This window comes from Haemorhous mexicanus, chromosome 33 (genome assembly GCF_027477595.1).
Source record: "Haemorhous mexicanus isolate bHaeMex1 chromosome 33, bHaeMex1.pri, whole genome shotgun sequence".
NCBI classification, from domain to species: Eukaryota; Metazoa; Chordata; class Aves; order Passeriformes; family Fringillidae; genus Haemorhous; species Haemorhous mexicanus.
The window spans coordinates 1,935,667-1,956,191 of NC_082373.1; the positions used below are offsets into that span (position 1 = coordinate 1,935,667).

The 20,525-nt window shown below is 65.9% G+C and overlaps 1 protein-coding gene across 1 annotated transcript in view; it reads right to left on the bottom strand.

The window, feature by feature from the left end:
* The window catches only part of COL2A1 (collagen type II alpha 1 chain), a 41,408-nt gene that overhangs the window by 14,918 nt on the left and 5,965 nt on the right, over positions 1–20,525 (bottom strand). Inside the window, exons 14-48 of the mRNA XM_059871791.1 lie at positions 19,875–19,928; positions 19,714–19,758; positions 19,542–19,595; positions 19,352–19,450; positions 19,158–19,202; positions 18,279–18,377; positions 17,360–17,413; positions 15,358–15,465; positions 14,552–14,605; positions 13,759–13,857; positions 12,629–12,682; positions 11,921–12,019; positions 11,786–11,839; positions 11,594–11,647; positions 11,394–11,447; positions 10,576–10,629; positions 10,415–10,459; positions 9,456–9,554; positions 9,265–9,372; positions 9,131–9,184; positions 8,525–8,578; positions 7,706–7,759; positions 7,570–7,623; positions 6,707–6,814; positions 5,519–5,572; positions 5,382–5,435; positions 4,373–4,534; positions 4,167–4,274; positions 3,651–3,758; positions 3,435–3,488; positions 3,213–3,320; positions 2,101–2,154; positions 1,889–1,996; positions 1,103–1,156; positions 879–986 (exon numbers count right to left, since the gene is read on the bottom strand). Coding sequence (XP_059727774.1) covers positions 879–986; positions 1,103–1,156; positions 1,889–1,996; positions 2,101–2,154; positions 3,213–3,320; positions 3,435–3,488; positions 3,651–3,758; positions 4,167–4,274; positions 4,373–4,534; positions 5,382–5,435; positions 5,519–5,572; positions 6,707–6,814; positions 7,570–7,623; positions 7,706–7,759; positions 8,525–8,578; positions 9,131–9,184; positions 9,265–9,372; positions 9,456–9,554; positions 10,415–10,459; positions 10,576–10,629; positions 11,394–11,447; positions 11,594–11,647; positions 11,786–11,839; positions 11,921–12,019; positions 12,629–12,682; positions 13,759–13,857; positions 14,552–14,605; positions 15,358–15,465; positions 17,360–17,413; positions 18,279–18,377; positions 19,158–19,202; positions 19,352–19,450; positions 19,542–19,595; positions 19,714–19,758; positions 19,875–19,928 — 2,628 coding nt within the window. The remainder of the gene's footprint in view (positions 1–878; positions 987–1,102; positions 1,157–1,888; positions 1,997–2,100; positions 2,155–3,212; positions 3,321–3,434; positions 3,489–3,650; positions 3,759–4,166; positions 4,275–4,372; positions 4,535–5,381; positions 5,436–5,518; positions 5,573–6,706; positions 6,815–7,569; positions 7,624–7,705; positions 7,760–8,524; positions 8,579–9,130; positions 9,185–9,264; positions 9,373–9,455; positions 9,555–10,414; positions 10,460–10,575; positions 10,630–11,393; positions 11,448–11,593; positions 11,648–11,785; positions 11,840–11,920; positions 12,020–12,628; positions 12,683–13,758; positions 13,858–14,551; positions 14,606–15,357; positions 15,466–17,359; positions 17,414–18,278; positions 18,378–19,157; positions 19,203–19,351; positions 19,451–19,541; positions 19,596–19,713; positions 19,759–19,874; positions 19,929–20,525) is intronic.

Sequence of the window (20,525 nt, forward strand, 5' to 3'; positions counted from 1 at the left end):
TCTGTCCCCCGCTGGATCCCTCTGTCCCGTGCTGGATCCCTCTGTCCCCTGCTGGATCTTTCTGTCCCCTTCTGAATTCCTCTGTTCCCCACAGGATCCCTCTGTCCCTCACTGGATCGCTCCTCCACAGGATCCCGCCCCTCCTGGATCCCCTCTCCACGGCCTGCAGGATCCCTCTCTCTCACAGGATCCCCTCTCCTCATGGATCCCCTCTCCTCCTGGATCCCCTCTCCCCACAGGATCTCTCCCCTCCTGGATCCCCTCTTCTCGGCAGGATCAGTCCCCTGCAGGATCCCTTCTCCTCATGGATCCCCTCCCCTCCCGGATCCCCTCCCCTCCTGGATCCCCTCCAGTCCTGGATCCCCTCCCCTCCTGGATCTCCTCTCCTCCTGGATCCCCTCTGTCCCCCAGAGGATCCCTCCCCTCCCGGATCCCCTCTCAGATCCCCTCCCGGATCCCCTCTCAGATCCTCTCCCGGATCACTCCCGGACCCCTCCCAGATCCCCTCTCAGATCCCCTCCCGGATCCCCTCTCAGATCCCTCCCGGACCCCTCCTGGATCCCCTCTCAGATCCCCTCCCGGACCCCTCCCGGACCCCTCCCGGACCCCTCCCGGATCCCCTCTCAGATCCCCTCCCGGATCCCCTCCCGGACCCCTCCCGAATCCCCTCTCAGATCCCCTCCCGGATCCCCTCTCAGATCCCCTCCCGGACCCCTCCCGGACCCCTCCCGAATCCCCTCTCAGATCCCCTCCCGGATCCCCTCTCAGATCCCCTCCCGGATCACTCCCGGACCCCTCTCAGATCCCCTCTCAGATCCCCTCCCGGATCCCCTCCCGGACCCCTCCCGGACCCCTCCCGGCTCCCCCTCCCCGCTCACCGCCGGGCCGGGCTCGCCGCTCCTCCCGCGGGGTCCGGGGGGGCCGATGGGCCCGGGCATCCCGTTGGAGCCGTCCTTGCCCGAGGGGCCCACGGGGCCGGGGGGACCCTGGAAAACCCCAAAAAGGGCTCAGGGCACGGCAGGGACGGGGCTGCGGCCCCCAGGCTGGCACCGGGCCGGGGGCGCCTCCTTTCCCCCTTTCCCCCCAAAATTCCAGGACTTACCCTGGGCCCGGAGGGACCCGCGGGGCCGGCGGCGCCCTGGTCTCCAGAAGGGCCCTGGGAAGGACGGGAGGGGAGGGAGGATTGGGGATCCCACGGGAGATGGGGGATTTGGGGTGTGGGGAGTGGGATTTGGGGTGTGGGGTGTGGGATTTGGGGTGTGGGGTGTGGGATTTGGGGTGTGGGGTGTGGGATTTAGGGTGCGGGATTTGGGGTGTGGGGTGTGGGATTTGGGGTGTGGGATTTGGGGTGTGGGGTGTGGGATTTGGGGTGTGGGGTGTGGGATTTGGGGTGTGGGGTGTGGTATTTGGGGTGTGGGATTTGGGGTGTGGGGTGTGGGATTTGGGGTGTGGGGTGTGGGATTTGGGGTGTGGGATTTGGGGTGTGGGGTGTGGGATCTGGGATGTGAGATTTGGGGTGTGAGATTTGGGATGTGAGATTTGGGGTGTGGGATTTGGGGTGTGGGATTTGGAGTGAGGGATTTGGGGTGTGGGATTTGGGGTGTGGGATTTGGGGTGTGGGGTGTGGGATTTGGGATGTGAGATTTGGGGTGTGAGATTTGGGATGTGGGATTTGGGGTGTGAGATTTGGGGTGTGGGATGTGAGATTTGGGATTTGGGATTTGAGGTGTGGGATGTGAAATTTGGGATGTGAGATTTGGGATTTGGGATTTGGGATGTGAGATTTGGGGTGTGAGATTTGGGATGTGAGGTGTGGGGTGTGGGATTTGGGGTGTGGGGTGTGGGATTTGGGACCCGTGGGGGCTGTGTCCCAAACCCCAGCACTTACGGGGGGCCCGGGCAGCCCCTGGAGCCCGGTGAAGCCCCGGTGCCCCTTCAGGCCGCGCTCGCCCGCCTCGCCCGCCTCGCCTTTGTCACCGCGCGGCCCCTGGGGACCCTGCGGGGGGACACGGCGCCTCAGGACTGGGGGGACCCCAAACCCGGGCGCCAAGCTGTGACCCCAAACCGGGATCCTTGGAATTCCGGGTGGGACTCACTCACCGGCATCCCCCGGGCGCCAGCGGGGCCGGAGGGACCCATGGGACCCTGAGCACCCTGCGGGAGAGAGGAGGGGTCAGAAACGGCGGGAATGGGATTTGGGATTTGGGAATGGGGGGGTGGGGGGTGGGATTTGGGGCTGTGGAACTGTGGGGGGTGGGATTTGGGATTTGAGGCTGTGGGAAAGTGGGGGTTGGGATTTGGGATTTGGGGCTGTGGAGATGTGGAGGGTGGGATTTGGGATTTGAGGCTGTGGGGATGTGGGGTGTGGGATTTGGGATTTGAGGCTGTGGGATTTGGGATTTGAGGCTGTGGGACTGTCGGGGGTGGGATTTGGGATTTGGGGCTGTGGGAATGTGGGGGGTGGGATTTGGGATTTGGGGCTGTGGGACTCTGGGGGGTGGGATTTGGGACTGTGGGACTGTGCGGGGTGGGATTTGGGATTTGGGGCTGTGGGAATGTGGGGTGTGGGATTTGGGATTTGAGGCTGTGGGATTTGGGATTTGAGGCTGTGGGACTGTCGGGGGTGGGATTTGGGATTTGGGGCTGTGCGAATGTGGGGGGTGGGATTTGGGATTTGGGGCTGTGGGACTCTGGGGGGTGGGATTTGGGATTTGGGGCTGTGGGACTGTGGGGGGTGGGATTTGGGGCTGTGGGAATGTTGGGGGTGGGATTTTGGATTTGGGACTGTGGGATTTGGGATTTGAGGCTGTGGGGATGTGGGGGGTGGGATTTGGGGCTGTGGGAATGTTGGGGGTGGGATTTTGGATTTGGGACTGTGGGATTTGGGATTTGAGGCTGTGGGACTCTGGGGGGTGGGATTTGGGATTTGGGGCTGTGGAACAGTGGGGGGTGGGAGGTTTGGGATGTAGGATTTCGTGTCCCCAGCTGCCCAGGGCACTGCAGGTGTTCCCAGTTTTATCTCCGGGGGTCCCCAGCTCATTCCCAGTCCCAGCTCCCGGAGCTCCCAGGCAGATCCCAAACCAGGAATCCTCAGGAAGACGCTGGGAGCTGCTCCCGGCGCCGTTCCCAGATGATCCAAGCAGCTCCATGCCCGGGATTCGGGGCCATTCCCGGTCATTCCCGTTGCCCCCATCCCGAGGTGTCCCACTCACCGTCTCTCCCCTGTCTCCCTGTTTTCCGGTGGGTCCCACGGGGCCGGGAGCGCCGGGAGCTCCGGGAGCACCGGGAGCGCCCACGGGGCCGGTCTCGCCGCGATCGCCCTGGAACAACGGGGAACGGGAATCTCAGGAATTCCGGCTCTGGGATGGGGGCGAGCACGGCACGGCGGGAATTCCCGGGAATTCCGGCCCCTGAGAAATCCGGGATGAGCTCACCTTCACTCCTGCCGCCCCATCCCTGCCCGGGGGTCCGTCAGCGCCGGGATTTCCCTGGGAAAAGAGGAAAAGAAAGAGGAAAAGAAGAGGAATTCAGATTTAGCCTTTGGGATGGGGGGAAAACTCCTTTTTCCAGGTAAAATCCTCGTGCTGGGATTTTCTGGGATCCACCCAGGGATCCATCGTGGATATTCCAGACTTTCCTGAGTTTCCTACCTCCCTGCCGGGCTCTCCGGCCGGTCCCGTCAGCCCAGGGGGTCCCACGGGCCCGGGGGGTCCCCGGTCACCGGCGGATCCAGGTGCTCCCTGTTTTCCAGGCTCTCCCTAAAAAAAAAACCAGGAAAACCCCTCCATGAGTGAGGCTGGGTGGGTTGAGGACAGAAAAGCAGCAGGGAATCAGGAGAGAGGGAGAGAATCCAAACTCTCCTCGGCCACAAATTTCCCCCCAGAGCTCGGGGTGGGGGACACGAATTCCCGGTGGGAAAAAGGTAAAAATTTGTCTGGAAATTTTGTCGCGCTGGTCCTGTCAGCGAGGAAAAGCCTCGAGAGATTTTGGGACATTTTTTTTGGCGTTGGAAAGAGAATCCCAAAAGCACCGGGATGGGGATGAGCAGCTTCCACCACCCCCCACCCTCCCAAAATCCTTCCTTGCCTCTGATTTCTCCCATTTCTTCCCGGACTTTGAGAATTTTTGGGGGTTATTTTTGGGGTGTTTTTGAGGGTTTTGCTCACCGAGGGTCCGGGCAGCCCCGGGAATCCCCGCTCGCCGCGCTGCCCCGGCAGCCCCACGATGCCGCGCTGTCCTGCCAGCCCCTGGGGACCGGGGGGACCGTCCGGACCCTGCGGGGACACAGAGGAGGGGAGGGGACACGGTGGGGTCAGCGCCGCTCGGGGGCTGCCGGAGGGGTCGGGGGGCGATGTCCCCAAATCCCAAATACCGCGGGGCCGTCCTCGCCGGGCTCGCCCTTCTCGCCGGGGGGGCCGGCGGGGCCCTGCAGCCCCGGGTCCCCCGCTCGGCCCGGGGGTCCCGCGTCGCCCCTCGCCCCCTTGGGGCCGTCCTTGCCCGCGGAGCCGGGGGGGCCGGGGGGGCCGGGGTTACCCTGCGGGAGAGATCGGGCTTGGAGGGAGCTCGGGGGGGTTTCCGTGTTCCCGATCCAGCGCTGATCCCAGCCAGATCCCATTCCTGATCCATCCCTGAGCCCTGCCAGATCCCATTCCTGATCCAGCCCTGAGCCCTGCCAGATCCCATTCCCGATCCATCCCTGATCCCTGCCAGATCCCATCCCTGATCCCTGCCAGATCCCATTCCTGATCCAGCCCTGAGCCCTGCCAGATCCCATTCCCGATCCATCCCTGAGCCCTGCCAGATCCCATCCCCGATCCAGCCCCGAGCCCTGCCAGATCCCATTCCTGATCCATTCCTGAGCCCTGCCAGATCCCATCCCTGATCCATCCCTGAGCCCTGCCAGATCCCATTCCCGATCCATTCCTGATCCCTGCCAGATCCCATCCCTGATCCATCCCTGAGCCCTGCCAGATCCCATCCCTGATCCATCCCTGATCCCTGCCAGATCCCATTCCTGATCCAGCCCTGAGCCCTGCCAGATCCCATTCCTGATCCAGCCCTGAGCCCTGCCAGATCCCATTCCTGATCCAGCCCTGATCCCTGCCAGATCCCATTCCTGATCCCTGCCAGATCCCATCCCCGATCCAGCCCTGAGCCCTGCCAGATCCCATTCCTGATCCCTGCCAGATCCCATCCCCGATCCATCCCTGAGCCCTGCCAGATCCCATTCCCGATCCATCCCTGATCCCTGCCAGATCCTATTCCCCATCCAGCCCTGAGCCCCAGTTCCCCCCCCAGTGATCCCAGTTCCCCCCCCAGTGATCCCAGTTCCTCCCAGTGACCCCAGTTCCCCCCCAGTTCCCCAGTTGCCCCCAACTCACATTGGGGCCGGGGGGTCCGACGCGTCCGGCGGCTCCCGGGAATCCGGTGGCTCCCTGGGGACGGAGGTGAGGGGGGGGTCAGACCCTGCCCCTCCCCCACTCCCCTCCCCTCCCCCCCCCTCCCCTCCCCCACTCACCGGGGGTCCCTGAGCGCCCCGGGCTCCTTTGGGACCGGTGACACCGGTGGGACCCTGGGAGGAGACAGAACAGCGGTCAGGACGCTCAGGAGCTGGAATTCCCGGAATTGACGGGATGGGGGAGCTGGAGATTCCCGAATTCCCGGGGTGAGGGAACTGGAGATTCCCGAATTGCCGGGGTGAGGGAACTGGAGATTCCCGGAATGGGGGAGCTGGAGATTCCCAAATTCCCGGGATGGGGGAACTGGAGATTCCCGGAATTCCCGGGATGGGGGAGCTGAGATTCCCGGAATGGGGGAACTGGAGATTCCCAAATTCCCGGGATGGGGGAGCTGGAGATTCCCAAATTCCCGGGATGGGGGAGCTGGAGATTCCCAAATTCCCAGGATGAGGGAGCTGGAGATTCCTGAATTCCCGGGGTGAGGGAACTGGAGATTCCCGACTTCCCGGGATGGGGGAGCTGGAGATTCCCGGGATGGGGGAGCTGGAGATTCCCGGAATTCCCGGGATGGGGGAGCTGAGATTCCCAGAATTCCCGGGATGAGGGAGCTGGAGATTCCCAAATTCTCGGGAAGGGGGAGCTGGAATTCCCGAATTCCGAGGGTGAGGGAGCTGGAATTCCCGAATTCCCAGGGTGAGGGAGCTGGAGATTCCCGGGATGAGGGAGCTGGAATTCCCAAATTCCCGGGGTGAGGGAGCTGGAGATTCCCAGGATGGGGCAGGTGGAATTCCCAGAATTCCCAGGATGGGGGAGCTGGAGATTCCCGGGATGGGGGAGCTGGAATTCCCGAATTCCCAGGATGAGGGAGCTGGAGATTCCCAGAATTCCCGGGGTGAGGGAGCTGGAATTCCCAGGATGGTGGAGCTGGAATTCCCGGGGTGAGGGAGCTGGAATTCCCAGGATGGTGGAGCTGGAATTCCCGGGGTGAGGGAGCTGGAATTCCCAGGATGGTGGAGCTGGAGATTCCCGGGGTGAGGGAGCTGGAATTCCCGAATTCCCAGGGTGAGGGAGCTGGAATTCCCGGGGCGAGGGAGCTGGAATTCCCAGGGTGAGGGAGCTGGAATTCCCGGGATGGTGGAGCTGGAATTCCTGGTGTGAGGGAGCTGGAATTCCCAGGATGGTGGAGCTGGAATTCCCGGGGTGAGGGAGCTGGAATTCCCGAATTCCCGGGGCTCGGCCGGGCTCACCTGCGGCCCGGGAGCCCCCGAGGGTCCCTGAGGCCCCGGCGCGCCCGCGTCGCCCTTCTGGCCCGGCTCGCCCTGCTCGCCCTTGGCCCCCGGCTGGCCATCGGCTCCCTGGGACAGAGCACGGCAGCGGTCAGCGCGGACTCGGGGGGACACTGGGGGGGACTGGGGGGGACTGGGGGGACTGGGGGGACTGGGATAGACTGGGGACACTGGGATGGGCACTGGGATGGGCAATGGGGACACCTGGATGGACTGGGGACACTGGGATGGACACTGGGGACAGTGGGATGGACTGGGGACACTGGAGGGGACTGGGGACAGTGGGATGGACTAGGGACAGAACTAGGATGGACACTGGGGACACTGGGATGGACACTGGGGACACTGGGGACACTGCGATGAACTGGGGACACTGGGGACACTGGGGACAGTGGGATGGACTGGGGACACTGGGGTGGGCACTGGGGACACTGGGATGGACTGGGGACAGAGCTGGGATGGACACTGGGGACACTGGGATGGACACTGGGGACACTGGGATGGACACTGGGATGGACTGGGGACACTGGGATGGACTGGGGACACTGGGGACAGAACTGGGATGGACACTGGGAACACTGGGATGGACTAGGGACCCTGGGATGGACCCTGGGATGGACTGGGGACACTGGGGACACTGGGATGGGCACTGGGGTGGACACTGGGATGGACATTGGGGTGCACTGGGATGGACTGGGGATACTGGGATGGACACTGGGGACACTGGGATGGACTGGGGACACTGGGGACACTGGGGACACTGGGATGGACTGGGGACACTGGGATGGACTGGGGACACTGGGGACACTGGGGACAGAACTCACCGGGGGTCCGGCGAATCCGGCGGGGCCGGGGGCTCCGGGCTCTCCGCGCTCTCCCTGTGGAGCGAAGGGGGTGAAAATCCAGGGAAGGGGGCCAGAGTGGCACTGCCAGCACCGGGGGGGGACAGGTGGCACTTACGGGGGCACCACGGGCACCGGCGGCTCCGGACGGGCCGGGGGGGCCGGACTCGCCCTGGAAGGAAGGAAGGAGAGGAAGGGGAGTTGGGGGGATGGAGGGCGTCTGTCCGGGTGGGGCTGCCCCCGGGATCGGGTGGGATCCACCCCCGGGGATGGGTTGGGATCCACCCCAGGGATCAGGTGGGATCCACCCCAGGGATCAGGTGGGATCCACCCCATGGATCAGGTGGGATCCCCCTCAGGGATGGGTTGCGATCTGCCCTGGGGATTGGGTGGGATCCACCCCATGGATCCCGTGGGATCTGCCCCAAGATGGGTGGGATCTACCCCAGGGATTGGGTGGGATCTGCCCCGGGGATGGGTTGGGATCCCCCCCGGGATCAGGTGGGATCTGCCCCAAGATGGGTGGGATCTGCCCCCCAGGGATGGGTTGGGATCTGCCCCGGAGATCAGGTGGGATCCACCCCATGGATCAGGTGGGATCTGCCCCAGGGATTGGGTGGGATCCACCCCATGGATCAGGTGGGATCTGCCCTGGAGATCAGGTGGGATCCACCCCACGGATCAGGTGGGATCTGCCCCATGGATCAGGTAGGATCCGCCCCGAGATCAGGTGGGATCCGCCCCATGGATCAGGTGGGATCTGCCCCATGGATCAGGTGGGATCTGCCCCATGGATCAGGTGGGATCCGCCCCGAGATCAGGTGGGATCCACCCTGAGATCAGGTGGGATCTGCCCCATGGATCAGGTGGGATCCACCCCATGGATCAGGTGGGATCTGTCCCCGTGGGATCACTGGCGGGGCCACCCCGCTCTCACCTTCTCGCCGTTGGGGCCAGCGGGGCCGGGGGGGCCGATGGGACCGGTCAGACCCTGTGGGGACAGAGGGGACAGTGAGGCCACCGGGGGGGGCTGGGCAGCCACCATGGACATCCCCCACCGACCGCCATGAGGAGGAGGCCACCAGGGGTGTCCCTGGGCTGGCCACCAAGGCCACCCCAGGCTGGCCACCAGGAGTGTCTCAGGCTGGCCACCAAGGCCACCCCGGGCTGGCCACCACGGGCACCCCAGGCTGGCCACCACGGGCACCCCAGGCTGGCCACCAGGAGTGTCCTTGACTGGCCACCACGAGTGTCCCAGGCTGGCCACCAAGGGCACCCCAGGCTGGCCACCAGAGTGTCCCAGGCTGGCCACCAAGGCCACCCAGGCTGGCCACCAGGAGTGTCCCAGGCTGGCCACCAGAAGTGTCCTTGACTGGCCACCATGAGTGTCCCAGGCTGGCCACCAGGAGTGTCCTTGACTGGCCACCAAGGCCACCCCAGGCTGGCCACCAGGAGTGTCCCTGACTGGCCACCAAGGCCACCCAGGCTGGCCACCATGAGCGTCCTTGCCCGTCCCCTCCTGCCCCGTCCCCGTCCCACTCACGCGAGCTCCGTCCTTTCCGGGCGCTCCCTCGGGTCCCTTCTCTCCGACGTCTCCCTGCGGGGTGGCACAGGGCCAGCGTGAGCCCAGCTGAGCCCCGGTGGCCCTGGTGGCACCCCGGTGTCCCCGTCACTCACCCTGTCCCCCTTGGGACCGGCGATGCCGGCGGCTCCTCTCTCCCCGGGCATCCCCTGCAGCCCCGGCGGTCCCTGGGCGCCGTTGGGGCCGGCGGGGCCGGTGGCGCCCTAAAGCAGCAAAGGGACATTATCGGGGTGTCACCACCCCCTGGGTGGCACCGCCGTGGGCGCTGTCCCCAGGTGTCACCCACCTTGGGTCCGTCGGTGCCGGGGGTGCCGGGGAGGCCGCGGGGCCCCTGCAGGCCCTGGGCGCCGGGAGAGCCGCGCTCGCCGGGGAAGCCGCGCTCGCCCTGCGGACACGGGGACGGCTCAGGGGACACCGCGACACCGCGACACCCGCGGGGGTGGCACCGGGGCGGTGGGCAGGGCACCGTGCCGCGCTGCGCTGGAGGGACTGGGAGGGACTGGGAGGGACTGGGATGGACTGGGAGGGACTGGGAGGGACTGGGAGGGCACTGGGAGGGCACTGGGAGGGGCTGAGATGGACTGGGAGGGACTGGGAGGGACTGAGAGGGACTGGGAGGGACTGGGAGGGCACTGGGAGGGACAGGGAGGGACTGGGATGGACTGGGAGGGACTGGGAAGGCACTGGGAGGGACTGGGAAGGACTGGGAGGGACTGGGAGGGCACTGGGAGGGGCTGGGAAGGACTGGGAGGGCACTGAGAGGGACTGAGATGGACTGGGAGGGACTGGGAGGAACTGAGATGGACTGGGAGGGACTGGGAGGGACTGGGAAGGACTGGGAGGGACTGGGAGGGCACTGGGAGGGACTGGGAGGGACTGGGAAGGACTGGGAGGGACTGGGAGGGACTGGGATGAACTGGGAGGGCACTGGAAGGGACTGAGATGGACTGGGAGGGCACTGGGAGGGACTGGGATGGACTGGGAGGGACTGGGAGGGACTGGGATGGGGACGGGACCAGCACGGAGCTGGTGGCCCTGGGTGGGGACAACCCAGGGACCCCCCCAGAGTCCCCGCGGGATGAAAATGTCCCCAAGTGGGAGGACAGGTGACACTGGGACCCCCCAGAATCCCCGTGGGATGAAAATGTCCCCAAGTGGGAGGACAGGTGGCACTGGGACCCCCCAAAGGCCCCACAGGGGACACTCTGTGACCCCCCCAGGTGACAGGTGACAGGTGACACTTACCCTGGGACCCACCAGCCCGGGGGCTCCGGCTTCTCCAGGAACGCCCTGTGGGAAGGGGACAGAGGGGACAGAGGGGACAGAGGGGACAGAGGGGTTTGGGGTCACACCTGAGCGATTTGGGGGATCCCGACCCCACCTGGGCGGGACTGGGGGGGTCTCACCTGATCTCCGGGCTTGCCGCTCTCGCCGGGGGGACCTGGTGGCCCTGGCAGTCCCTGGGAGGGGACAGGAGCCACGTGAGAACGGGGACAGCGAGACCCGGGGGGACGGGGTGGCATCACCCCAAACCCCAAACCCCAACCCCAAACCCCAAACACCCCAAACCCTAAACCCCAACCCCAAACACCCCAAACCCTAAACCCCCCAAATCCCAACCCCAAACCCCAAATCCCAACCCCAATCCCAAATCCCAATCCCTAACCCCAAACCCAAATCCCAAACCCAAATCCCAAACCCAAAACCCAAACCCCAAAACCCAAACTCCAAACCCTGAACCCCAACCCAAACCCCCCAAACCCCAACCCCAAACCCAACCCCAAACTCCAAACCCCAATCCCAAACCCCAAGCACCCCAAACCCAACCCCAAACCCCAAACCCCAAACTCCAAACCCCAAACTCCAAACCCTGAACCCCAACCCAAAATCCCCCAAACCCAACCCCAAACCCAACCCCAAACCCCCAAACTCCAAACCCCAAACCCAACCCCAAACTCCAAACCCCAACCCCAAACCCCAAACTCCAAACCCCAAACTCCAAACCCCAACCCCAAACCCCAAACCCCAAACCCAACCCCAAACTCCAAACCCCAATCCCAAACCCCAAACCCAACCCCAAGCACCCCAACCCCAACCCCAACCCCAACCCCAAACCCCAAATCCCAAACCCCAATCCCAACCCCAAACCCCAAACCCCAAACCCCAACCCCAAACCCAAACCCCAAACCCAAACCCCAACCCCAACCCCAAACCCCGAGCTCACCTGGAAGCCGGAGGGGCCGGGGGCTCCTTGCTCTCCCCTCTCCCCAGCCGGGCCCTGTGGGACGGACGCTGCTCAAGGACCCCAAAACCTTTGGGATTTCACCCTCCTCCACCCCAAGATTTTGGGGATGCCCCGGCAGATCCGGGGGGGGGGGGGTTAGCCCAAATTTGGGGTTTTTAGCCCCAATCCTGAGCACTCACAGCAGGCCCTGGGGGTCCGGCAGCTCCGGTCTCTCCGTCCTTGCCGGGAAGTCCCTGTGGAGATGGGAAACCCTAAATCCCAGAACTCCCAGAACTCCCATTCCCCCCTTCCCGTGCCTCAGTTTCCCCCTCTGGGGGTTTTTAGGGTGGGGCTGCACCCCGAGGTGAATTTTTGGGGTTGGGGAGCCTCACCCTGAGCCCCGGTGCTCCGGGAAGTCCTTTCTCACCAGCTTTTCCAGGCTCGCCCTAAAAGGGATGGGAGGATTTGGGGTCCGGCCCCAGAGGGAATTCCCGGGGTTTTTTTAGGGGAAAAGGGAGCAGACTCACGTTGGCACCTTTGGGGCCAGGGAAGCCCATCACGCCCGGCTGGCCCCGAGCGCCCTGGGGGCCGGGGGGGCCGGGCCGGCCGTCCTCGCCGGGGGCACCCTGTGGGGACAGCGGGGTCAGCGGGGACGGGAGCAGGGCCCAAACCCAACCCCAAAGCAGCTCCGACCCCGAACCCAACCCCGAACCAGCCCCGACCCCAAACCCAACCCCGAACCCAACCCCAAAGCAGCCCTGACCCCGAACCCAACCCCAAACCAGCCCTGACCCCGAACCCAACCCCAAACCAGCCCTGACCCCAAACCAGCCCTGACCCCAAACCCAACCCCAAACCAGCCCTGACCCCAAACCAGCCCTGACCCCAAACCCAACCCCAAACCAGCCCTGACCCCAAACCCAACCCCAAACCAGCCCCGACCCTGAACCACCCCAAACCTCAAACCCAACCCCAAACCAGCTCCGACCCCGAACCCAACCTCAAACCAGCCCAAACCCCAACCCCAAACCAGCCCTGACACCGAACCCAACCCCAAACCAGCCCTGACCCCAAATCTCAACTCCAAACCACCCCAACCCCAAACCACCCCAAACACCAACCCCAAAGCACCTCTAACCCCAAACCACCCCAAACCACCCCAAACCCCAACCCCAAACCACCCCAAACCCCAAACCCCACCCCAGCCCCCCCCAGCCCCTTTTGGGGTCACTCACCGTGGGGCCGACTTTCCCTTGGGGCCCGGCGTCCCCGGGGCGCCCCGTGAGACCCTGTGGGGACAGAGAGGGGTTGTGGGGTGGGGGCACAACCCCAAAATCACCTTAGCGACCCAAAGGCTCCTTATTGACCCCAAAATCTCCTTATCGACCCCAAAATGTCCTTAACCACCCCAAAATCTCCTTATCGACCCCAAAATCTCCTTATCGACCCCAAAAATCTCCTTAACCACCCCAAAATCTCCTTATCGACCCCAAAATCTCCTTAACCACCCCAAAATCACCTTACTGACCCCAAAATCTCTTTATTGACCCCAAAATTATGGTATCAACCCCAAAATCGCCTTAACCACCCCCAGCTCCCCGACCCTAAGAGCACTGAAACCAACCCCGACCCGCCCTGTCCCCTTTTTGGGGTCCCACGTCCCCGTTTTTGGGGTCCCTGCTGTCCCTCCCCTCTCCCTGATTTTGGGGCCCCCCTGTCCCCGATTTTGGGGCCCCCCTGTCCCCTTTTTGGGGTCCCCCTGTCTCTCCCCCTGTCCCTCCCCCTGTCCCCTTTTTGGGGTCCCGTTTTTGGGGTCCCCTGTCCCGTTTCGAGGTCCCCTTTTTGGGGTCCCATTTTCGGGGTCCCCATGTCCCCTTTTTGGGGTCCCGCTGTCCCTCCCCCTGTCCCGTTTTTGTGGTCCCGTTTTTGGGGTCCCCTGTCGGTTTTTGGTGTCCCGTTTTTGGGGTCCCCTGTCCCGTTTTGGGGTCCCCTTTTCGGGGTCCCCATGTCCCCTTTTTGGGGTCCCCTGTCGGTTTTTGGGGTCCCCTTTTTGGGGTCCCGTGTCGGTTTTGGGGTCCCCTGTCCCCTTTCTGGGGTCCCCTGTCGGTTTTTGGGGTCCCCTTTTTGGGGTCCCCTGTCGGTTTTTGGGGTCCCCTGTCGGTTTTGGGGTCCCGTGTCGGTTTCGGGGTCCCCTGTGGGATTTGGGGTCCCCTTTTTGGGGTCCCGTGTCGGTTTCGGGGTCCCCTGTCCCCTTTCTGGGGTCTCCTGTCGGTTTTTGGGGTCCCCTGTCCCTCTCCCTGTCCCGTTTTTGGGGTCCCGTGTCGGTTTCGGGGTCCCCTGTGGGTTTTGGGGTCCCTGTGCTCACCCTGGCTCCGGGCAGGCCGGGCTCTCCGGGCCGTCCGGGGTCTCCGGTGGCTCCTTTGGGGCCGGCCAGGCCGGCGGGGCCGCGCTCGCCCGGGGCGCCCTGCGGGGTTCGGGGTCAGCTCGGGGGGTTCGGGGTCAGCTCGGGGGGTTCGGGGTCAGCTCGGGGGGTTGGGGTCGGTTTGGGGTCAGTTTGGGGTTGGTTCGGGGTCAGCTCGGGGGGTTTGGGGTCAGCTCGGGGGATTTGGGGTCGGTTTGGGGTCGGTTCGGGGGGTTTGGGGTCAGCTCGGGAGTTTGGGGTCAGCTCGGGGGGTTTGGGGTCAGCTCGGGGGGTTCGGGGGGTTTGGGGTCAGCTCGGGGGGTTTGGGGTCAGCTCGGGGGGTTCGGGGTCAGCTCGGGGGGTTTGGGGTTGGTTTCGGGTTTTGGGGTCGGTTTGGGGTCGGTTCGGGGGTTTGGGGTCGGTTTGGGGGGTTTGGGGTCGGTTTCGGGTTTTGGGGTCGGTTTGGGGTCAGCTCGGGGGGTTTGGGGTCGGTTTGGGGTCGGTTTGGGGTCAGTTTGGGGTCAGTTTGGGGTCGGTTCGGGGGGTTTGGGGTCGGTTCAGGGGTTTGGGGTTGGTTTGGGGTCAGTTTGGGGTCGGTTCGGGGGTTTGGGGTCGGTTTGGGGGATTTGGGGTCGGTTTCAGGGTTTGGGGTCAGTTTGGGGTCAGTTCGGGGGGTTTGGGGTCAGTTCGGGGGTTTGGGGTCACTTTGGGGTGACCCCACGCTGGCGTTGTCACCCCGGTGTCCCCAGGGTCCCACCTTGGGGCCGGCCAGCCCGTCCTGCCCGGGGAAGCCGCGGTTGCCGGGAGCTCCCTGTGGGGCGAGAGGAGGAGTTGTGGGGTCAGGGGGGTCTGTGGGGTCAGGGAAGGGGTTTAGGGCTGAGGGAAAGATTTGTGGGGTTGGGGTCAGTTCTTTGGGGTCAGGGTCAGTTCTCTGGGGTCAGGGTCAGTTCTTTGGGATCGGGGTCAGTTCTTTGGGGTCGGGGTCAGTGTTTGGGGTCAGGGTCAGTTCTTTGGTGTCAGGGTCGGTTCTTTGGAGTTGGGGTGGCTGTTTGGGGTCGGGGTCAGTTCTTTGGGGTCAGGGTCGGCTCTTTGGGGTCGGGGTCGGTTCTCTGGGGTCAGGGTCAGTTCTTTGGTCTCAGGGTCGGTTCTTTGGGGTCGGGGTCAGTTCTTTGGGGTCAGGGTCGGTTCTTTGGGGTCGGGGTCAGTTCTTTGGGGTCAGGGTCAGTTCTTTGGGGTCAGGGTCAGTTCTTTGGGGTCAGGGTCAGTGTTTGGGGTCGGGGTCAGTGTTTGGGGTCAGGGTCGGTTCTTTGGGGTCGGGGTCAGTTCTTTGGGGTCGGGGTCAGTGTTTGGGGTCAGGGTCGGTTCTTTGGGGTCGGGGTCAGTTCTTTGGGGTCAGGGTCAGTTCTCTGGGGTCGGGGTCAGTGTTTGGGGTCGGGGTCAGTTCTTTGGGGTCGGGGTCAGTGTTTGGGGTCAGGGTCAGTTCTTTGGGGTCAGGGTCAGTTCTTTGGGGTCAGGGTCAGTGTTGGCTCGGGGTGGCCCTTTGGGCTCCAGGCCACCACAGACCCTCTCTCCGGGCGGCCCCAAAGGCCCGGCAGCTCCGGGCTCTCCGCGGGCTCCTCTCTTCCCTTCCTCCCCGGCCGGGCCGGGCGCGCCCTGGGGTCCGGCGGGGCCCTGAGGATGAGGAGGAGAAGGGGTCACCGGGAGCCTTCGTCCCCTCCCCGAGCCCCCCGGGGACAAACCCCCAGACACGAGGCCCCCCCTGAGTCCTCCCCTGAGTCCCCCCCTGAGCCCCCTGTCCCCCCTGAGCCCCCTGTCCCCTCCTGTCCCCTCCTGTCCCCCTGAGTCCCCCCTAAGTCCCCCCTGATTCCCCCGTGTCCCCCCAGTCCCCTCCTGTCCTCCTGCGTTCCCCCTGTCCCCCCTGTCCCCTCCTGTCCCCTCCTGTCCCCTCCTGACCCCCTGAGTCCCCCCTGAGTCCCCCCTGATTCCCCCGTGTCCCCCCAGTCCCCTCCTGTCCTCCTGAGACCCCCCTGTCCCCCCTGTCCCCCCTGTCCCCCTGAGTCCCCCCGCTGTCCCTCTTGTCCCCCCGTCTCCCCTGTCCCCCTGTCCCCCTGAGTCCCCCCTGTCCCCCCCTGTCCCCCCACCCTCACTGTCCCCTCCTGTCCCCCTGTCCCCCCCGCTGTCCCCCCCTGTCCCCCTGTCCCCCCCTGTCCCCCCGTCCTTCTGTCCCCTCCTGTCCCCTCCTGTCCCCCTGTCCCTCCTGTCCCCCTGTCCCCTCCTGTCCCCTCCTGTCCCCTCCTGTCCCCCTGTCCCTCCTGTCCCCCTGTCCCGCTGGCGCCGGGCGCGGCGGGGCCCCATTGACGGAGGTTAATGAGGCGAGGGGGGAATGTCCCCAAGGGGGGGGGACTGTCCCCAAGGGGGGGACACCGAACACTGCGGCCATTGTCCCGCTGGCCCCCGGCCACTGTCCCCCCGCGGCGGGGGGGGGGTGGGGGGGATGGGGACGCTGCTGCCCCGAGGGGCCTCGACAGGCAACGGCTCGGGGGGAGAGGGTGGGACGGACAGACGGACAGACGGACAGAGGGACAGAGGGACAGAGGGATGGACAGACGGACAGAGGGATGGACAGAGGGACAGAGGGACAGAGGGACAGAGGGATGGACAGAGGGATAGAGGGGTGGGACGGACAGAGGGACAGAGGGACAGAGGGACAGAGGGACAGAGGGATGGACAGAGGGACAGAGGGATGGGATGGACAGACGGACAGAGGGACAGAGGGATGGACAGAGGGACGGACAGACGGACAGAGGGACAGAGGGACAGAGGGATGGACAGACGGACAGAGGGACAGAGGGATGGACAGAGGGACGGACAGACGGACAGAGGGACAGAGGGACAGAGGGATGGACAGACGGACAGAGGGACAGAGGGACAGAGGGATGGGATGGACAGAGGGACAGAAGGATGGACAGAGGGATGGACAGAGGGACAGAGGGACAGAGGGATGGACAGAGGGACAGAGGGACAGAGGGATGGACAGAGGGACAGGGATGGGATGGGATGGGATGGACAGAGGGACAGAGGGACAGAGGGACAGAGGGACAGAGGGATGGACAGACGGACAGAGGGACAGAGGGATGGACAGAGGGACAGAGGGGTGGGATGGACAGAGGGACAGAGGGACAGAGGGACAGAGGGGTGGGTGGGATGGACAGAGGGACAGAGGGGTGGGACGGACAGAGGGACAGAGGGACAGAGGGGTGGACAGAGGGACAGAGGGACAGAGGGGTGGGATGGACAGAGGGATGGACAGAGGGATGGACAGAGGGATGGACAGAGGGATGGGATGGACAGAGGGATGGACAGAAGGATGGACAGAGGGATGGGATGGACAGAGGGATGGACAGAGGGATGGGATGGACAGAGGGATGGGATGGACAGAGGGATGGACAGAAGGATGGACAGAGGGATGGACAGAGGGATGAGCCATGAGGGGCCGGACCCTCCATGGACAGCGAGGGTCGGGGCTGGGCCCCCCCGGGGCTCTGGTGCCCCCAGCCCCACTCACCGTCTCGCCCTTGGGTCCCTGCTCGCCTTTGAATCCCGCGATGCCGGGCTCGCCCTGAGGAGGGGGACAAGGTTACGGTGTCCCCACAGCTGTCCCCACAGCTGGACAGGTTACGGTGTCCCCACAGCTGTCCCCACAGCTGGACAGGTTAGGGTGTCCCCACAGCTGTCCCCACAGCTGGACAAGGTTACGGTGTCCCCACAGCTGGACAAGGTTACGGTGTCCCCACAGCTGTCCCCACAGCTGGACAGGTTAGGGTGTCCCCACAGCTGTCCCCACAGCTGGACAGGTTACGGTGTCCCCACAGCTGTCCCCACAGCTGGACAGGTTAGGGTGTCCCCACAGCTGTCCCCACAGCTGGACAAGGTTACGGTGTCCCCACAGCTGGACAAGGTTACGGTGTCCCCACAGCTGTCCCCACAGCTGGACAGGTTAGGGTGTCCCCACAGCTGTCCCCACAGCTGGACAAGGTTACGGTGTCCCCACAGCTGTCCCCACAGCTGGACAGGTTACGGTGTCCCCACAGCTGTCCCCACAGCTGGACAGGTTACGGTGTCCCCACAGCTGTCCCCACAGCTGGACAGGTTACGGTGTCCCCACAGGTGTCCCCACAGGTGTCCCCAGCCAGCCCGGGCCTGGGCTCCAGGTCCTTGTCCCCATCCCACTGATGCCATCCCATGGATCCCACCCCACCCCCAGCGTTCCCTTGGGGTCAGGGCGGAGTGACCCCGGTGTGACCCCGGAGTGACCCCGGAGTGACCCGTGGGTGACTTTGGGGAGGGGACACCCAAAAGGAGAAGGTGTGAAGAGGGCGTGGCTTGGGTCTAAAGGGGCGTGACCACCCGCCGGTAGGTGGGCGTGGCGTGGTCGGTGGGCGTGGCCGGTCCCCGGGGGTGGGGGGACCTCGGGGGTCTCTCACCGTCTGTCCCTTGGGGCCCAGCGGGCCGGTGGCTCCCTGGGGTCCGGGTGGGCCGCGGGGGCCGGGGAATCCTGGAGCGCCCGCGATGCCCGGAGCGCCCTGCGGGCACCGCGACACCTCAGGGACCGCCCTCGGTGTCCCCAGTGTCACCAGCGTCCCCCCTCTGCCCGCAGCTCCTGTCCCCCAGCAGCTCCAATCCCACCCGGTGTCCCCCAGTGTCCCCCCAGTGTCCTCCCAGTGTCCCCACCCATCTCTCTGTCCCCCAGTGTCCCCCCAGTGTCCCCCAGTGTCCCCCAGTGTCCCCACCCATCTCTCTGTCCCCCAGGGTCCCCCCAGTGTCCCCCAGTGTCCCCCCAGTGTCCCCACCCATCTCTCTGTCCCCCAGGGTCCCCCCAGTGTCCCCCAGTGTCCCCCAGTGTCCCCACCCATCTCTCTGTCCCCCAGGGTCCCCCATCTCCGAGTGCTCCATGACACCAAGGGGACCCAAATGTCCCCAAATGCCAGCGCAGCCCCTGGCACCTGCTGCTCACCCGGGCCAGTCCCGGTCCCCACAGCCCGGGGCTCGCTGGGACAACTCACCCCTGTCCCTGTCCCTGTCCCCACCCTGGTCCCTGTCCCATCCCTGTCCCCGTCCTCATCCCTGTCCCTGTCCCCATCCCGTCCCCATCCCGTCCCTGTCCCCATCCCTGTCCCTGTCCCTGTCCCCATCCCCATCCCTGTCCCTGGTCCCTGTCCCACCCCTGTCCCCATCCCTGTCCCTGTCCCACCCCTGTCCCCACCCCTGTCCCTGTCCCTGTCCCCGTCCCCGTCCCTGTCCCCATCCCCATCCCCATCCCTGTCCCCGTCCCCGTCCCTGTCCCCGTCCCCGTCCCCACTCACCGCCGACCCCTTGGCTCCGGGGATGCCGTCTGTCCCTGGGTTCCCCTACGAGCAGACCTCGCTGAGCTCCGTGCCTCAGTTTCCCCGCATCCGGAGCCGTCCCCGCCGCTGCCAGCTCAGGGGACAGCGCGGGGGGACAGAGCCACCAGGGCGAGGGGACCGAGCCACCAGGGCGAGGGGACACGGGCACTTACGGGGGCTCCGGCGGGGCCGGGCGAGCCGGGGGTCCCGGACTCCCCGCGGGGTCCCTGGGCACCCTCGGGTCCTCGCGCTCCGGTGGGACCCGCTTCACCCTGGGGTGGTGGGAGGGGGGAGGTGACCGAGACAGTCAGCGGTGACATCGCCACCCTCCTGTCCCCACCGGGACCAGCCCTGTCCCCTCACCTTGGAGCCGGGGGCGCCGGGGAATCCGGGGGCTCCTGCGGGGCCGACGGGACCCTGGGGGCGAGAGGAGCGTGAGGGTCCCCGCGGGCTCCGGGGGACCTCGAGGGACCCCGCTGTCCCCTCGGGGGGTGACACGAGGGCGGGGGACGCGCCAACCCCCCCCCTCACTTACCGGGGGTCCGGCCGGGCCCGGGAGGCCGTCGTTGCCACGAGCGCCCTGCGGGGAGGAGACGGGGCCGGGGGTGACCGGGGGGTCCCCAGGGCGGGGGTCGGGTCCCCCCCGCCACCCCCAGGTGCCACCGCAGGTGTCACCGCAGGTGTCGCCGCACTCACCGCAGCGCCCGAGGGGCCCGGGCGTCCTCGCTCTCCGGGCAGCCCGCGGGGACCCTGTGGGGACAGAGGTGACAGGTGAGGGTGACAGGTGAGGGTGACAGGTGAGCCGGGGGGGGGTGCTGGCCCTGGCCGAGCCCGGCCGGCCGTGCCTCAGTTTCCCTCTGGCCGATCCCGGCCGGCCGTGCCTCAGTTTCCCTCTAGCCCAGCCCGGCCGTGCCTCAGTTTCCCTCTGTCCGATCCCGGCCGGCCGTGCCTCAGTTTCCCCCTGGCCCAGCCCGGCCGTGCCTCAGTTTCCCTCTGGCCCAGCCCAGCCCAGCCGTGCCTCAGTTTCCCCCTGGCCCAGCCCGGCCGTGCCTCAGTTTCCCTCTGGCCCAGCCCGGCCGTGCCTCAGTTTCCCTCTGGCCCAGCCCAGCCGTGCCTCAGTTTCCCTCTGGCCCAGCCCAGCCGGCCGTGCCTCAGTTTCCCTCTGGCCGAGCCCGGCCGGCCGTGCCTCAGTTTCCCCTCTGTCCGAGCCCGGCCGTGCCTCAGTTTCCCTCTGGCCCAGCCCAGCCGGCCGTGCCTCAGTTTCCCTCTGGCCCAGCCCAGCCGGCCGTGCCTCAGTTTCCCTCTGGCCGAGCCCGGCCGGCCGTGCCTCAGTTTCCCCTCTGTCCG